This window comes from Diplotaxodon limnothrissa, linkage group LG5, assembly GCF_057381915.1.
Source record: "Diplotaxodon limnothrissa isolate DT_005_m linkage group LG5, D_limnothrissa_male_GT1.1, whole genome shotgun sequence".
NCBI lineage: Eukaryota > Metazoa > Chordata > Actinopteri > Cichliformes > Cichlidae > Diplotaxodon > Diplotaxodon limnothrissa.
In genome coordinates, this window is record NC_140600.1 from 24,604,233 (window position 1) to 24,622,967 (window position 18,735).

The window sequence follows — 18,735 nt, forward strand, 5'->3', positions numbered from 1 at the left end:
CCTGTGTTTGTGTCGCTGGATGATTTACCAGGAGCACCGTTGCTGCTCCTGTAGTTTAACTGGTTAAGTGAAAAAAATGTAGCAACATGGGTATTTGGGCTCAGGCTGATGTGTGACGCAGAGTTGCAACTTGTGTAATGATATTCAGGGGCTTCAATAGTGTCTTGTATATTGCAACCAGGCGCACTGGATCTCAAAAATCTGATGATATGGGGCATTCATCTGCCTGTGAGAAATGTCCTTGTGTTCATGCTGCAGTGTTGAGTCAGCTGCTGAACAACATCCGGTCTGAGTAGTTACTTTATGATGGCTATGTTAATCAGTGGATGAATAGAACTATTTAAGTTTCGTGCCATCTTATGGACTGTTACTCAGGGGATCATAACATACCTTTGAAGAGTAAATGTCAGTAGAGTTTACAGTGGACCACTTTCCTTAATGCAAACACAACTTCTACTCATACTAAGTGCTCATACAGCTTCCTGGCTGAATCCTGCAAGAGTGGAATAAGTGTTAAAATTTGTCATTTAGATTTATCCTCTGTTAAACTGTTCAACTCGGTTATGTCGTGGTCTTATTTTTCCTTTTCCAATTGCTCCTAGAGCACTTTTCCCGCAACCGCAATCTCTTAACTATATTAAATTATGGCGATTAGTTTTGATTGCCTTTCATCTATATATAGAAGAAATGTTTAAGTAAATTTAAACAAACCACATAATAGAGGTCTATTTTAAGGCTATCAATTGTCATAATGTACACACGTCAACCTTGGATGAGTCACATCTTTATTTTGGTTTCTGTGTTGTATCAGACTGCCAAGATGTGCTGTTAGCTTAGTTATGCCCAAACAATGCAAGTAGCAAATCCAGTATTTGCGTAAAAGCTTTTATTCAAAAGCACCAGAGGCTGAGTGCCAATATATCTGAGTTACCATCAAATCTTCTCTTGTCAGGTTAGAAGTGGAAGCCAAGAAGTTTTGACTTTAGGCCTAACTCACGTGTCTGCTGTTTATTATGGTAAATCCACTCCTTTTGTGATGACCTATTGTGCCTCTCGTAAGGCAGTAACCTCACATCCATTTCTTTGCCACTAGGTGTTTTGATTGCAGAGCTTAAACCAACAACGATTGCTGTTACCTTCCCCACGTTATCCACACCCATATAAATAGCAACATGGTCTCCAGGAAACCAAATTAATTGAAATTGTCTGGAACGTAGCAGCGTGAAGAGAACAGGTATAGACATCGACAGCTGTCTGTTCCACATGAAAACAAATTCCTGGTCCACTCATTCCTGGCCTGGCTGCAGACAGTCTCGGTTTCATGTTTTTACTCGGCCGCTCTCTCCTTAATCAGCAGTAGAACTGAGCTGCGTCCAAATTATCATGGAAGTCATCTGGAGAATGCCCAAGGAATTTATTGGCTTGTATAAACACAAACAATTCCTGGTGACGCAAGACAGCGTTGTTTAATTCGACAGCTGATTACAGTGCTTTCATACTGTATTCTGCTACAGTGGCTAAATGTCTCTCTTGTAGACATATATGATAATTATGATCATGGTTTAACTGGACTGCATGTGGGGTGGGGTGCGCGCGCGTGTGTGTGTGTGTGTGGGGGGGGGGGGGGGGGGGGCGCGCTAATGTGTGTGTGACCTGTGTATTATGTATTTGACAGAGAGAGTCTGCAGAACAGAAACCTCCAGTATCTCGGTCTCGGTGGCTTAAATGCCTTGGTAATGCTGAAGAATGGAGAGTGAAGAAAATGTCTAACTATTGACCCATGACTTCCCAGCCTGCTAATATGTTGTGTGCCGTGTTGTTGTGCAACTTCCAATGCAGTGTGCATTATCACTCAGGGGAAAGGGCACAGATTTATGGCAGGTGGCTGACTCTCAGCAATATGCCCTGCAAACCTTGAACGTAGTTTGCTTTCATTTCCCGTAAAGCTGCACTTGCGTAAGCCTTGTATTTGTAACATGTACATTCACTCATGTAAGTGTTTACATGCTAAAAAGCCATGTCTCGGTGTGAGCACGAAAGTATATATGCTATATGTTATCAGCGGACCGTATTATTATCTGCAGGTATAGTACGACTCCGGGAGCATTTTAAAGAGCCTGTACGGAGGCGCAGTAAACCACTGAAATGGGACATGAGGAGTCAAAGAGCAGCGCTTCAACAGCTTAATGATGTAGAGGCATCCAGCTCTGTCAGGCAGTAAACTCTTTAATATGCTGTTAATTATTTCTGAGAGATTGAATATTGATTAAAAAGCAAAATGGTTTTAATTATAACCCCAGTTCTAGTGCCATTATAAATGAAGACGATTTTTGGCTTTACGTGAGAGGAACATCTAACAGATCAACCAAAACCGCAAGCTATTTCAACTTTAATTTTTTTTTCTTTGTACTTGGAGTTTGAAAGAAAATTCTGTCTCAGTCTAACTAATGTTACAGCTCCTTCAGTCTGCTCCCGCTTTAGAGCTGCCAATGCTCATCCACTGTGTTTTGAATTTGAAATTCATGACCCGATTGCGGCTCTTTGTTGTGTACTCAGAACACGCATTGCCCACACAGGTAATTCCTTTAAATCATGCTTGGGTTATTCTGGAATCCTTTCTTTTTAACATTTCTTCATTGTGTCTCCTCCACATTTTTCACATTTATCTATGATATATGTTCGAGCTGTCACTGTGTACTTGACAGACAACTGAATATGTGCTGGTCATTTAGCCCTAATAATCTTTTGTAATTCTCATCATATTGGAATTACTTGACCATGCCTGTTGCTCAGTGTTAATTTCTATTATTGATTAATGTGGCAGTTTGTCATTATAAATTAAACCAGGAGTTTTAGCCCAATTTAAGATAATCTAATAGACTGACTTGTAAAACTGTCTGTACAATTCACTGTCATGTAAGGCAAAGAGAAGTGGTGTTTCCTCACCATTAATTCAATTTAACATTTATTTGTATAGCACATTTAAAAACAGAGTTGACCACAGTGCTTCACAATCAGTTAAGAATTAAGAAGCTGGAATCAATAATTTAAAAAAAAATTGCTAGAAAAGAGAATGATGAATTGATTATTAAATCGATAAAAGTCATCAACCTATGTTTTTATACCGCACATAGGTCTACATCTTTTGTTCAGTCTCCCTCCTCTCACCCACGAGCTAGTCACGGGAGATGGCTGGTGGGTACCTGGCTCTGCCAGAGGTGTCTTCCTGTTAAAAGGGAGTTTTTCATTCCCGCTGTCACAAAGTGCTTGCTCAAAGCAAGTTGTCTGATTGCTGGGGTTTTCTCTGTATTTCAGTAGGGTCTTAGAGCATAAAGCATCCTTAGGCAACCATTGTTATCATTTGAGCAATATTAGGGCTGGGCGATATGACCCAAAATTCATATCTCGATATTTTTTAGCTGGATGGCGATATAAGATATATATCTCGATATTTTTTTAGAGCCATAAAGTAAGAACAAAAAGAGAGTTCTTAGTCAAAGCTGTGTCCCAGATGTCACACAGGCACTTTTATTAACATACAGCATAGATGTACATGAAAAGAACTACTCAAAAATAAATTATGAGCATTTATTAGGGCTGCTCAATTAATCGAATTTTAATCACGATTACGATCTGGGCTTTCAACGATCATTAAAAATGACTGAGCCGATTATTAGCCCCGCCCTCATTTATCCGCGACACCTTAAAGGCCGGTCCGTGAAAATATTGTCGGGCATAAACCGGTCCGTGGCGCAAAAAAGGTTGGAGACCGCTGATTAAGAGGACCCGAGGGAAGCTCGGAAAGCTAAGTAGAAGTTATTTGGAGAGGAGTGTGACTACCGTTGGTTGAAAAGAGAGGTAAAAAAAACTTCAGTGGTGTTGCACACTATTTTATATTATTTTTTAAAGTCATTATTCAATACATTGTTATTGTTAACCCTTTAAAGCCGGTCAGGGCAGCACGCTCTGTTTTGTGTAACTATTTTTAAATCCCTGTAGAACCTGAGCCGTGTAAGCTAGCGCAATAATTTTTTTTGCATATAAAACCGGAGGAGTTGTACTTACATCTTATGCCATCAGCTTGTCCTCGGTCACAGTTTCCTTCCACATATAGCTTTGCAAAAACTGCATAAAAAGCGCTTGCAGGAACAAAAACATAATATTCCAGAAACACGCTTTGCCGATCCGATCAGCTGTTCGTAACACTTCGCACACTGAAACAGACGTCACCGCTAACTATCGCATGTCCGCCATTTCCTGCCCGAAACCGGAAGTGATGTCATTTTCGCGGAAAATGTAGTTTTTTTTACTTGTAGGCCTTAAAAGCCTATACTGGTGTTTTTATAAGTCATGTTTGACTTTTCTGAATAGTTTCTGGGATGCTTAGAACTCGAATTGCACTGCTGGAAATAGTTTATTTTGATGCACCTGCTGTTTTCTTTGCAAATTTGCATCATAGGATTGTTTTTTGTTTTTCCTGCAGTATATAAAAATTGCTGTATCTCCAAAATAAAACTATGAAGACACTCAAAATAAATTTCCTGTTGTTGTAAACTATTTTTTGCAACTTTTTTGTATTTAAAGTTTTGAGGGATAAACCTCTTAAATTTCTCCAAGTAGAAATATATGTAAAAAACAAAAAACAAAAACAATTTTCAATTTTTTTTGTAGTTTATTGCACTTTTTTTGCAATTAATGTAGTTACTATGGACTTAATGCATACATATTATTAAAATATGGGCTATAACAGTTGTATAGCAACTTGAAATGCTCCCACAAATGGCACTACAACATGTAAAAAAATAATATATATATATAAGCTCTGGCGGACTTGGTTCTATAGTAGGTCTTAAAGGGTTAAATAAATATCGGCAAATAATCGAGATCTGAATTTCAGTGAAGATAATCGTGATTATCATTTTTGCCATAATCGAGCAGCACTAGCATTTATTAAATAATAATGCTCCATAAATAAAAGAAAACTGTTGTTTTTGTGCATAACAAAGAGCTCACAATTGTGCAGTCAAAATGTAAACTAAAATACACTGAGCATAATAACAAAGACGGATTTCACAGCAGCTCTGTTCCCAAAAGTTCTACTTCGTGACTGACAGCCTGGAGTTTGAAATCCGCTTCGTAACCATGTGTCTTAACAGGTGCCATTTATGGTCCTTATACACACACAAGACGGTAATATTACGTTGAAGCACAGTACGTATTACTACGCGAGGCTCCTCGGTACTTTTGAGAAAATGAAAGGATTTCAGGCTGGGCGTTAGCGTGGTTAGCTCGTTAGCACGTTGACGCCTTCCAGCCCCACACACGGGGCGGGGCGATGCGCAGTAACTCGTTAACGGAGATTTGCCGTGTCCATCTTGTCGCTGCCTACAAGTGAAGCGATGGGGAAGGAGGGGGAGTTGTGTTCAGTGAAGGAGAGAGGCGAGGTCGAGTAACGTTGCGTAAAGACAAAAGTGGACGAAAGAGAGGCTCCACAACTATAATTATAACGTAACATAGACTATATCGATATAAAGGATATTGTCACATCTTATATCTCATATAAAAAATATATCGATATTTTTTTAAAAAACTCGATATATCGCCCAGCCCTAGGCAATATAAATAAAACTGAACTGACTCGTCCTTGATATTACTGCATTTCTTTTACTGTTTTAACTCCTAAAGAGAATAACTTTACTCAGGTGGTGCAGATTTTTTTTTTTTTCTTTCTTTTTTTTTTTTTTTTTTGGACATCATATCGTGTTCTGATCCCATGCCGACAGAGCTCGCTGCTCACCTCAGACACTGGTTCATCAGCATAGACCTGGATGTAGCCAATACTGAGGATGATAGGCCCTCAAGATTGCCACCAAACACTCGGGCTGCCAGCACCTTAAGTGGTCTATTTGTGATTCAGTAGCAGAGTCTTGCTGGCTGCCAGGCTGGCATAGAGTCAACCTCCCGGGGGGGACTGTGTTAATATGGGCCCCCAGGCCGTGGGACTGGGGTAATTGGGCCCGCATGGTCAGTGTCAAGGCACCCCTGCCACCTCCAAAATAAAGGCCACCTCCCAGGCAAGCTGTTAGGGATGGAGAGACAAACCCCTCCTGATCACTGCTCTGATTCACTGGATGGCCTTATTCAATTACTGGAACATTTTATGTTTTTTGTATTGACCTGCAGTTACAGAAATTAACTGGGAGCCTTGTGCTTGTGTGTCTTCCCTTTATCTGCCTAAAGCTCTCCATCCTTTTATCTGTCTTTTTGTCTACATGTCTATCTGTGCATGACCACAACCATGTGTCAGCTATCTGATATCAGCTCGTAACTGATAAATTGGAATAGGTGCATATGTTGTCTGATATGACAACTTTTCCGGTCTCTCTCCCTTTCAACAGAACATATCGCATCACGCATACAAAAATAACCTTGGGGAAATTTGGAAATGGTGTCATCAAACAGTTTGTCCAGCAGAGCAGCTCCAACTCCAGTCTTCTGTGAAATGTATAGCTTATAAATGATGTTCCCTTCATTTTCCCTTCTGAGTAGCTCCTAATACATCATAGATATATGTACATTTAAACATATAAACAACCTTGGTCAATATTGGAATGTTTTAGCTCTGTAAATGGCAAATATATGTTGGGTTCTAATATAAATCAATCCAGTCCCGCAAACCAATATTAACATGGAACATGGTTGACTGCTGAGAAGCTGAGGACATGTCCCTAATCGCTAAAGTCTTCCACTTGTACATCCATTCACATTTTTCTCTTGCTTTGGCTGTGTCTTGATTCGGGGATTATGATCCCTATTGCTTGCTTTGTGGCCTATCCAGACAGCCTGAAGCAGCTCTCTTGATCCCCCAGACAACTCCCAGATCTTTGACTACTGTGATCCTCTGTCCCTCTGCCCGACTTACATGTCTTTCTCTCTGTCTGTTTGCAGCAGCTGGGCGCCCTTTTTCTTTATCACATATTTAGAATTCCTCCCTTTATTTGGCACCAGCTAATAAGACAAAGGTATCTCTCTTGCCTTTTTAAGGTTTGGCGGGTTTAAAGGATGTTGAGGTTTAGCTTTGCTTTGTTGACAACTCTCTCTCCCTCTCTCCTCAGCGTTAAACTGCCCCACAGCCACAGTTGCGCTCCCCATTGATTGGCAGAATAATTATGGACTTGATTTGTTCAACCACAGGCGAAGTGGGATTGAGGGAGTAGGGGAGCTGAAAGAGCATGTATACCATTTTTCTTTTTTAAGAGCGCAGCAGAGAGGTCTGCTTGCCTGCATCTTAAAAACCAACTCGAACAAAATGTAACCTACTAATATAACTGACACGTAGATTACACTGTAAAACACGCACGCTTGTGCACAGCGTTCAGAGACCTCCGTTGGCGACGGGCTCTGCTGTAGGCTGCAATAAGCTGAACAATGTGCTCAGCCGTGTGAGCAGTGAAGCGATAATTGACACATCCTAAAAATGCAAGTAAGGACTGGGTTATTAATGCTTTCTTCCTGGGGGTGGTTTCAGCGGAACCATTAAGCCTTTAATTGAGAAGGAAGACTGACGTTAAAAGCTGTTGCCTTGGCATTGCTGGTACCTACTTTTTAGTTTTTTAATGAAGATGAGGCTTAGGGTGGTTCGCTACATGATTAGAGCTCACGTGCAATCACAATACTCAGACGCACAGCTATTTTAGTTTGAAAGATCCTTAAAATAACCCCATAAGTCCTTTTGACTCTAGGGGTGGAAAAAGTGAGGAGTCTCTCCTTTGACTGAAGGGCAGGTGAGCAGAGTTCCCACCCCTCCCTGTTTATCCCCCCCCCCCCTGCAATCGCTAGGAAAACACGAGCTTCTCCCACGCTGTATATAAAGCCGTTGATATGGAAGGTATGACCCGGGTTTCGGTCGAGAGTACACATGCCAAAGTCTTGTTACCAGGTTACATCACTGTTGTTGTTGTGAGTGCAAGTGCCAAATCTTCAGGCATAACAGAGGGAGCACACTTGGCGATTCCCCTCCCTTTTGCCAAGTTACCATCACACTACGGGAAGATTCTTGTCATAATGAGCTCTCTCTCTCTCGCTCTTTCACTTTCCCTTGTTGTGTCTCTCTCCATCTCGTGCTCTCCCTGTCTCTCTCTCCAAACACGCCAAAGTCAGGTCAGCATTTAACAATCATTGGTGTAAATATTTATTGTGGTTTGTTTGAATCCTAGTGACATTGTTTTTAATGCTGCATTCATCACCTCTGCAGTTCTAAGGTAGCACATGCAGCAGCACAGTCATCAAGGGCCTTAATGGTTGTGTCTGTAGCTGAGCAGACACATGCTGCTGGAGTGTTAGCCGTGACGGATGCATGACTGCAGTAAAAGGGGATTAATCGCGGAAATTGCAGATAAGTGCAGGAGAGCGCTGGTCTGGTGCCTATCAACAGTCTTCTGTCTGCAAGTGGGAGTCAGAATGTGAGCAGAATAGCCTACTCTTTTCTCAGAGAGGAAATGATGAGTGATGCACAGGTATTTGAGGGGAAGTAGTTCTCGGTAGGCAACTCTGTGTTCTAGGTACGAAATAAAATGGGTTGACTGTGGTATAGCCTTATTATACAATAAAAATAATTTTTTCCTATTACAGCAAGCATTTGTCATTCTATAGAAACTTGAGAGGAAATGGCAAACTGAAAACTCATAATGGCAACGCACAGCCTGCAAAAGAAGTTAAATATTTTAATGGATTAATGCAGCTGATGACCTATTTTGTATAACTAATGTGTGTGTATATATATTTACATATTTCTAATGCTAGCCAATGACTGAATAAATTGAGATTGGTGAAAAAAAAAAGAAAAAAAAAAAAAAGTTTAGGTTGCACAGTAAACTAGTCCTGCCTTGCTTTACAACTTAATCAAAGAGCCTTAACCACCTAAGACCCGAACTCTTACACGGCATGCATTTTTGATTTCTCTTTGATATTTGGGCATATTGGGGCCCGATGAATGTAAAAACAAAGAATTACCAGATTTTTTTTTTTTTTGTTCGTTTTTTTTACCTGATTTTTGTTTCTAAGAAAAAATGAGAGCCACGTATGAGGATATTCGTTCAAGATTTCGATAGAACAGTAACAGTATAATGTCCTCCTAAGTGGACATCAGGCCTTTTTAGAGCAAAATTGAGTATTTTGGTCTAAATAACCGAAAATGTGATGTCCACCCACATATATGGACGCCAGGTCCTAGGAGGCTATAAAAAGAGATGTCTTCACATAGACTCTTGCTGGTAACTCACTTAGGAAGTGAGGTCAACTATCAGTAATCTTTAAAAAACATATTGAAAGTAATTTAAGTCATTCTAACTTTTGTTGACTTGTGTTGAACAAAATTCTCAATTCTAAATGTTTAAAAAATGAACGCATTTAAGATATTTTAGTAACCCTTCCTCAAACACGCTGCTGCACACAGTGTCCTGAAAATCCATAGACGTCTATGTTATACTTTGAGTAGGATCTATTATGAGGTGATGCTGCATTATCCTAAATACGTTTATTCTTGTTATACAGTAGGGATAGCAATATTTGCAAATAACAGTGTTAACAAACAGACTTTTTGTTGCACAATGGACAGAGAGCAACACATTTCTACACTGATCCATAAACATCAGAGTGCAGGACGCTCCATTTGCATGCCTTCAGTTATTGAAGGTGTATACAGAACTCTCCAGAAATGCCAAACACCTTTCACGTATGTTGCATTTTGAGTGTTCCTTCACTTTGATCTACAATTTCACGTCATTTATGGTTAAGTCCTAACCGCGTTGAGGAGCCAGTCTAATGAGATTCCCCGTTAATGACTGTAATCCGAGTTCTGATGAAATGCTAACGGGAGCTGAAGTTCGTCTGTTGCTTCCAGCTGTTTCTGGAAGCCTTTCTTCTGAGTTTATTACACACTCGCAGTGCCAAACTGCATCACAAGTCATCCGTAAGCCTCTCCAAATCCAAAGAGTTCTGCCCATTTAGACGTGTGGCACAACAGCAGTAACCTCGTTAATTATGTATGAAAAATTATCCCTGACACAGAGATGGAATTGATCAGAATCTAACAGCAAATTACATTGTGATCTGCACTTCAGGCCAGCGAAGTGTGGTTTGCAAGCTACAGTTTAACACTTGTTCCATCTGTTTACTGAAGTTTATTAAAGCGTGGCTACTTGGATTACATGGCTTCAGTTATCAAAAATAATATCAAAATATAGCGAACTCTGACATAATGCATTATACATCTCTGATGTACTGTTAACACATAGGACATGATATAACACTAGTACTGGGGCTTCTTCTGTCTGTCAGAGCCATTGAAATGTTTGGATGAAACTGGGAGGAGCCTTTAGATAAAGGCAATGAGAGAGTTATGCATCTGAAAGGGGATGTATTTTAGATGCACCTAAAGGGTCTGAAGGGAATTGACTAAGGATTTTGAAATGTAACCCCTTCAGTTCACCCCACACTCCAGTCAACATATTTATTAATGGGCTTTAGAGTGGTCACTTTGTACCCCCCACTTAATCGCTGATTAATCGCTGATTGGTATAAACACCTATAATAATTAGTCATATTGAGCAAACGTTTTTGTAAGCTTTAATTGTAGAGAATTTGTATACAGTGTTCACCTTGTGTTATAGTATAGAGTAGGGTTGGGCGATATGACCCAAAATTCATATCTCGATATTTTTTAGCTGGATGGCAATATAAGATATATATCTCGATATTTTTTTTTTAAAACCATAAAGTAAGAACAGAAAGACAGTTCTTAGTCAAAGCTGTGTCCCAGATGTCACACAGGCACTTTTATTAACATACAGCATAGATGTACATGAAAAAAACTACTCAAAAATAAATTGAGCATTTATTAAATAATAATGCTCCATAAATAAAAGAAAACTGTTGTTTTTGTGCATAACAAAGAGCTCACAATTGTGCAGTCAAAATGTAAACTAAAATACACTGAGCATAATAAAAAAGACAGATTTCACAGCAGCTCTGTTCCCAAAAGTTCTACTGCGTGACTGACAGCCTGGAGTTTGAAATCCGCTTTGTAACCATGTGTCTTAACAGGTGCCATTTATGGTCCTTATACACACACACAAGACGGTAATATTACGTTGAAGCACAGTACGTATTACTACGCGAGGCTCCTCGGTAGCCATAATGCTCCGACAATCCATCAAGTGGTGCAGCTCTGTAGCTTACCAAAGTCGTACTAAAACATTTTTTTTTTTTTTGACAGATTGCTGAGCGCTGTGTACCACATTAAATCGGTTCGCGGTCAAGCACAACCAGAATTCATACATAAGGCGCGCTGTCAACTTTTGAGAAAATGAAAGGATTTCAGGCCGTGCATGGCGTTAGCGTGGTTAGCTTGTTAGCGTGGTTAGGTCATTAACACGTTGACGCCGTCCAGCCCCACGCATGGGGCGATGCGCAGTAACTCGTTAACGGAGATTTGCCATGTCCATCTTGTCGCTGCCTGCAGGTGAAGCGATGGGGAAGGAGGGGGAGTTGTGTTTAGTGAAGGAGAGAGGCGAGGTCGAGTAACGTTGCGTAAAGACAAAAGTGGACGAAAGAGAGGCTCCACAACTATAATTATAACGTAACATAGACTATATCGATATAAAGGATATCGTCACATCTTATATCTCATATAAAAATATATCGATATTTAAAAAAAAAACAAAAACAAAAAACGATATATCGCCCAGCGCTAGTATAGAGTCACGTATAAACATGTTTTTACTCATGCCGAGTTAAAATGACAGCTTTTGCATTGTCCTCAGTAGTTCCTGCAGTGAGCACAGACACAGTGACAGGCGCTGTTTTTTGATACACAGATACTCGAGATGCAGGTTAACACATGCATTTCTTTAGACAAGCATAATAACGGTTTTATTTTTTCTGATTCATTGACCTTGCATTTAAAAAAAAAAAAAAAAAAAAAAAAAAAAGAGAGAGAGAGAGAGAAATGACGGATGACAAACCTGCTTGCTGTTTCAGTTAGTGCAGTTATTTTTGATTTGCATTGGCTATGGGGTGCATGTCAGTTCTTTAAGTGCTGCTTCCTACTGCAAATCCACAATAGCCTGTTTTTTTTGTTTGTTTGTTTGTTGTTTTTTTGCTTTTCTCTCTGGACAGGAAAAAAAAAACTGTAATTCAAATAGTAAAACCTATTTAATTCACGTTTTGTTCTGCCTACTTCCCTTTCGTGTGCATGCAGCACTTCTGCTTCAGTTACTAGTTCCCTTTTTGATGAATGTCCTGTCTGTTAGTTTCATTCATTGGCACTGAGGCAATGTGTGACAAGAGCAGAGTGACCTTTTTATAGGATATTTTGTGGGTAGTTTTTCTCAAAACATTACTTCAGTTGTATTTATATAGTGCCAAATCACAACAGTGGTCAGCTCGAGAATTTATTTTATGAGGGAAAGAGACAGTATATTGCAACAGTTTGAATTCCATGCTCGTCTTTCAGGAATCATTAGTATATGTTTGCCAGTTGTTTGAAACTGAGGCTGTAATTGCTATTAAAGCTGGATACTGGACACAGATTGAACTTTTGTATTGTGCATGCAGTCCCAGGTTCAGAACTGTTAAACTAGAGTATAGGTCACAAATGTTAAGCAGAATTGTCACATAGAGATGGTTGCTCAAGGTCCCCTCTTGTGTCATATGTATTGACATATTGTATGAATATAATTATTAGCTTTATGTAAGTAAGACTATTTAATAGGCTGGTTAAGAGCTGTTGGATGAAATTGGACAAGCCAAAGCTGCCATGCAGATTTCCACTGCTGATACCCCACAACCCAAGCCTGTTGCTACTGCTATGACCTCCCATTGCATTATTAATAAATAACATATTAGAGACGAGGCACTGTGTAAAGCTTAAATATAAATGCAATAAAATAACCAAGATTTCGTTTTGTCGTTTCACTGAAGCTTACTGTGTAGTTAGCCAAGCTCTGAGCTGTAATGCACAGTTAAGTTTGTTTTTTTTTTTTGTAAACGGAGCGCTCATTTTGTGGTGGTTGTAAATGCTTTTGTGTAAGTATAGGTTCAGGAATGGCTGTTTCGAAATGGCTCTTGTAATGTTTAGATGTTATCTGATGCAAATCAGCCATGTGCTCATGTAGCTTATGCTAATTAGCCATAAGGAGCTATGGTAATTAATACCTAGTTAAAAGCAGCTGTGTAAGTGCCAAAGTAAAGAGTGAACTGGAAACACACCTGAACATTTGGAGGTTTTATTCTTCACGATCCAGTAAAAATCTACGCCGATTGGGTCATACCACATCTTAAACACTGCTGTTTGGAAGTCTTTCAGAAGGCTGCAGTGAGATGTGATTGTGGTTCAGAGTTCAAAGATTGCATATTTTCATACCCTCGCATCCGACCATTTGCTGCATAACGTGGTTAAGTATGAAACTGTCTATTTTGGAAAGATACAGTGTATCCCTACCTCCGATGTCACAGAAGAAGGTTCCAGACATTGTTTAGCCATCTCAGGAAACACTCTGTACGTACACGCCTGTAATGATGTTAGTATACTTCATGCAGACGTTCACCCATTCATCAACCCTCCTCGCTTTCTAAATTGCGATTAAAGACATGCTTACTGTCACTGTAAAAAATGTTTGAAGTCATTTAAGTGTCATACACAGTATTAATATCACAGCTGAAATATTAATTTCTCTCTGGGCCATGCATTGTTGTGGGGGTACTAAAATTTTAAGTGCTTGCTAAGTGCAGGCATGAATTTTGCAATAGTGGTGACGGGAGTACAGCACTGATTTTATGACGCAGTTGCTGACTGGTGGCTCGGTACATGCTTGCCTAACACGAGTTGACGTAATCTGCTGTGTTACGTTGAGTAATCCCTGGTCGTTACTCAGCTTGTTGCCTCGTTGGGGATTCTTGAATAAAAGATATCTTGGCATATGTATTATAGCCATGCTGTCAGTTTGATTGAGCCACTTCAAACTTAGTAGCTGAGACACCAAACACAATCACTGATTTGCTGTCAGTGCTCTGCTGGCAGCAGGACTGTTGATAAGTCCTGTCAAGAAGTTGGTAAATTAAGATGTTTCAAATACGCCTTCATTTTTTCGTTCAGAACTAAATCTGCCATTAATCCCTGGAGGATAAAGAAATGTTGAGTCTTGAATAGAGAATAGATTTGACTGTCCATTTCTCCCTCTCAGCACTCAAAAAATACTCTTGGCACGCCATTCTAAAAACAAATTAAAGTGGAGAGAGGGAGAAAGATGTTTTTCTTTTTTCTTTTTTTTTGTTGGCGATGACAGTGACGGAACCTCATTTTCCTACAGCTAGATCAAAGTGTCTCCATGTGTGTGGCATTGCAGCCTTTTCCCTTTGGCACCTAATGATACAGCCTGAACTCAAAGACCCCTTGGATGCAGACCATTTCCACTTTCTGCTCTGTACCAGGCCTGATGTCATCTAGGTTGTGCCCTTCAAGCTCACCCCCACCGTTCCATGTCCTCTGGCTTTTCTCGTCTTCCCCGCCTCCTCTGCCCACCCCCAAATCTGTTGGTGTATGTAATCAGACAGCCCTCTGTGATGCAGCAGTGGGCTCGGGCACATCCCTGCATTGACTGTCCCACTGCTTGGATAATGAAAGCAGCTGGGAGGCCGTCTTACTGCCTCCTTGTGTTGCGCTTCATCATTCCTGCCACAGCACAAGGTTTTCTAATTAAGTCACCATCTTGGCCCTGCAGATTATGTAGCAGCTGGATCATTAGCGTGGAGGGTCAAATGGCATGTGTCTCCATGTATCGGGCGGAGCACTTTTCATCAACCCTTGTCTCAGTCACCTCACCTCTGCTGGCCAACAGAAGGCTCAGCCTGCTTCCTCCTTGCATGCCCCCTTTATGCTCAGTATTTTGTGAAAACATTACACATAAGTCTCTCTCTTTTTTTCTCTTTTCTTTTAACTCTCTTCTGCTTTTCTGATGGCAACATGCTGTATTTAATAATGCAGGAGGGGCAGACTTTTAGAAATACTTGTACAAAAACACTGATGTATAAGCATGGCTTATTGCCTGACATTTTGTCAACTTTTATTTTGTAGTTGACTTCAGTGTGTGTTTTACTCTGTCTTGGTCCCCTGAAGGTTCTTATCTATATTGAATATTAAGACATGGTCATGTTATCTTGCAACTACTTAGAAATGGGCTAAAAGGACCTATTTGTAGCATTTATGCACCTACAGGACCTTATGACAGCATTGTATCGTAATTTCACATCAGTAACAACAAGTTGAAACCAACAAAACTTTCAGTGACGTATTGTGACGTCAGCATGTTGCATAGCAACAGACTCAAATCAAAGGCCAAACAATACTGTCGCTTGGGCATGTTCTGACAGTCTAAACTAAGTGACAGACTGTAACCTGGGGTTAGTTTCTTTTAATGTAGGCAAAGTATTTCATATTAAATCTTGATTATTTGTGTTGAACAAGCTCTAAACAGTTAGTCAAATAGTGGATCAACAATAAAACAGTGAGAAATTAATTACTTAAAAAAATTTTTATAAGACAAATTGTCGGATATTATAGTTATACCTTGTCATTCATGTGTGCTTTGTGCCTTTTTCAGAACATCTGTGATAGGACAAAAGCATGACACAAGATTAAAGCTAAGTGTGCTGGCCCAGCAGTTAATCAGTCGAGGAAATGCTCCGCAGATTGATTGATTAAAATAATAGTTGCAACCCTACTTAACAGTGTGAACATCAATTAAATGGGCTATTGACTGAACTGAGATCAGTTTAAGAGTACCACATAGTATCTCAAAATGGACGCTGTACTGGCTGCACTTTCAGAGACTGCACGACACTGATGTAAAATCTGTACCGGAGGCCTGTACGGTGTATAATGTGTAGATTAATTTTAAAATCTAATTAGTTTTGTATTTCAGTGGGCTTCTACTCATAGAGGGAAAATTACTGTCAGCAGCCCTGTGAGTCACCTTCAGTTCAGTTACAGGGTGGAGATGCCTTGTATTTATTTGTATGATGAGGAAGAGTTATTCACCATTAGTCTGACTCACCTGTCAGTATAGTCAGTCAGCAAGCCTCTTCATTTATCAGTCTGCTCATGACTGCAGAGGATGGGGGAGAAGTTTCAGTTCTCCTGTGTTGTCCGTGAACAGCCATGATGTAAGTGCTAATGAAGAATAAAAACAACAGATTCAAAATATGTTTGAGTTTCATAAGGCTTGTCTGAACAGCTTGATTTTGATCCATTACCACAGATTCTCGAGGTAACAATATCAAGGAGGGAATCAAGTATCAAAACATCTTTCTAAACTTTTCATTTTCCAGCAGAAAGTGTTTCTATGTTTTCCTTCATGCTCTGTATGTTACAAACGCCCAGAGTTTGGGTACACATAGCGTGTGTATGGGGGGGGGGGCTCAAACATAAAAGTAGTTTTTGAAACATTCTGGCATAAATTCAAGGTAACCATAGCTACTTTTCTCTGTCAGATCCATCTTTCTTAGCCCTGAAAATGGGAGTTTTTGATACTCGGAGCATCCTTTATAGGAATTATATCAGTTTAATAGCAGGCAAGAAATGGAATGAATAAAATATTTTAATGCATTTTGTTCAGAAAAACTTGGATTAGAAACTTAACAGCGGCTGATGAAACCTGACCCTGATTATACTAAGGGAAGATTTAAGACCACTGCGCCAATCCATTAATGATCTCCCGCAGCCGGTTTTGGTTTTTCCTTTCTCCGAATTCTGTTTGGATGTGTGGAAATGCCTTCATCATCTGCTCTGCCTGTCTGCACTGATAGCAGATATTGAATTGGCTGCTGGGCACTAGCTAACCCCTACTGTGAGAGATCAATTGAAAGGGACAGCCATATACTGCTTCTCACAAACTGCCGGCCAATTTGGGAATTTCGTACTCTTCCTGATGCATTTCAGATGGTAAGCAGAGCAGCATATAAATTATGTTTTTTGTGTCTGTCTTGCCATGTTTTTTGACTTGCTCATTAAGTAAACGGATATAAAACAAATCTGAGATTTTAAAAGTTCGATGTCAGTAATGGAGTAGATATTTTTAATACTTGTAAAACTGCATTCAGACAAACTGAGGTTCCTTTTTTGTAGCATGTTTTAATAAAAATAATTATTAGTATAACAAGTAAAATTTATTAGTTGTATTTAGCAAAAATACTCATTATTCTCAAATGTGCTTAAAAAGTTTGAAAAATCTGGTTCAGTGGCATCACAAGGGTACACAAACACTATTTTTGAAAGATATTTGACCTGTTAAGTGTTGTCAAGACTGTGTTATTTCCAGCCTGACATGCACTCAAACTCTCACATGCTCTCTCACACTAACAAACACACTTGTGTGAGTGTGCTTAGTCAAGAGAAAAATCCCACAACTCGGTGAGGAGTCCTCATTCTCCCCTCAGCGCCTCTCTCTCTCTCTCTCACACTCTCTCACACACACACACACACACACACACACACACACACACACACACACACACACACACACACACGTACGTCCTTTAACCTATCTTGGTAACTTTAGGCTTTTCTCTGCCCCCCTATTTTAAGACGCAGAGGGCAGTGTGCCGAGAGGGACAGCGAGACAGGCTGTTACGGGCGGCGAAACAGTTTGCAAGATGACACTAGCTGGCTTGTTTACAGCAGAGGGTCGATTTGAGGGGGAAGGGGTGGTGGGGAAGGAGGCAGGCAGGAAAAATAGAGAGGGGGTTTACTACCCTCAAGAGAGTCGGAATTCCTCCTGAGCCATTCCCCCATTTGGCTGGCAGTTGTGAAAACAATTGCCTGGCATTTACTCTCTCTGTGCAGATGGAGTCCCAGCTATGAGTCAGCTTTCAGAGCAGCAAGTGGTGGAGAAAGTGGTTGGCTTGTGATCTACTGCACAGCAAATATAAGCATGCTTTATAAACACGCCTGGTTTTTGATATTGGAGCTGTTTCCTTCTCTACATTCCCAACGTTTAATTTCTCCTTATCACACAGGCTGGTTGACTTATTTAAGCATGTCTCTTTGCTGTTTCTCTACAGCTGATCTCCAGAAGATGGTATGCTGATGTCCTGAGCTGAGGGAGCCTTAACTTCATTCCCCACTCGCCTTTGTTATTCCACACCTGGTCTGCTCTCCATCAGTCACCAACACCAACAGCTACCACCAACACCTTCACATTTTCCCCACCCCCTTTTGTCCAGCCGGTCGTCACCATGACGTCGGAGCTGGAAAGCAGCCTGACCTCCATGGATTGGCTCCCTCAGCTAACCATGCAGGCGGCCATTCGCAAGGCTGATGCCCAGAATGCCCACGGGCCCGGCATGGGAAAGAAGAGCGCCCTGCTCGATCCCAACACCACGCTGGACCAGGAGGAGGTGCAGCAGCACAAGGATGGCAAGCCGCCCTACAGCTACGCCAGCCTTATCACGTTTGCTATCAACAGCTCGCCAAAGAAGAAGATGACACTGAGCGAGATCTACCAGTGGATCTGTGATAACTTTCCCTACTACAGGGAGGCGGGCAGTGGCTGGAAGGTGAGGAAAAAGAAATCTTGACTATTAATTCTATGGAGATGAGGAAATGCAATAATAATTTTGCATTTAGTTGGGCTTTTCATGCTTTGACTGCCATGTTTTATTTGTTTTCTATTTTTTTGA

General features: G+C 40.5%; 1 protein-coding gene across 3 annotated transcripts in view; it reads left to right on the forward strand.

Annotated features, from left to right (window-relative positions):
* foxj3 (forkhead box J3) overlaps positions 1 to 18,735 on the forward strand; it is a 106,452-nt gene that overhangs the window by 24,368 nt on the left and 63,349 nt on the right. For all 3 annotated transcript variants that reach the window (XM_085353311.1, XM_085353313.1, XM_085353312.1), the window contains one exon: positions 18,118 to 18,612. In XM_085353311.1, the coding sequence (XP_085209437.1) occupies positions 18,292 to 18,612 (321 nt within the window). In that variant the 5' untranslated portion in view covers positions 18,118 to 18,291. The remainder of the gene's footprint in view (positions 1 to 18,117; positions 18,613 to 18,735) is intronic.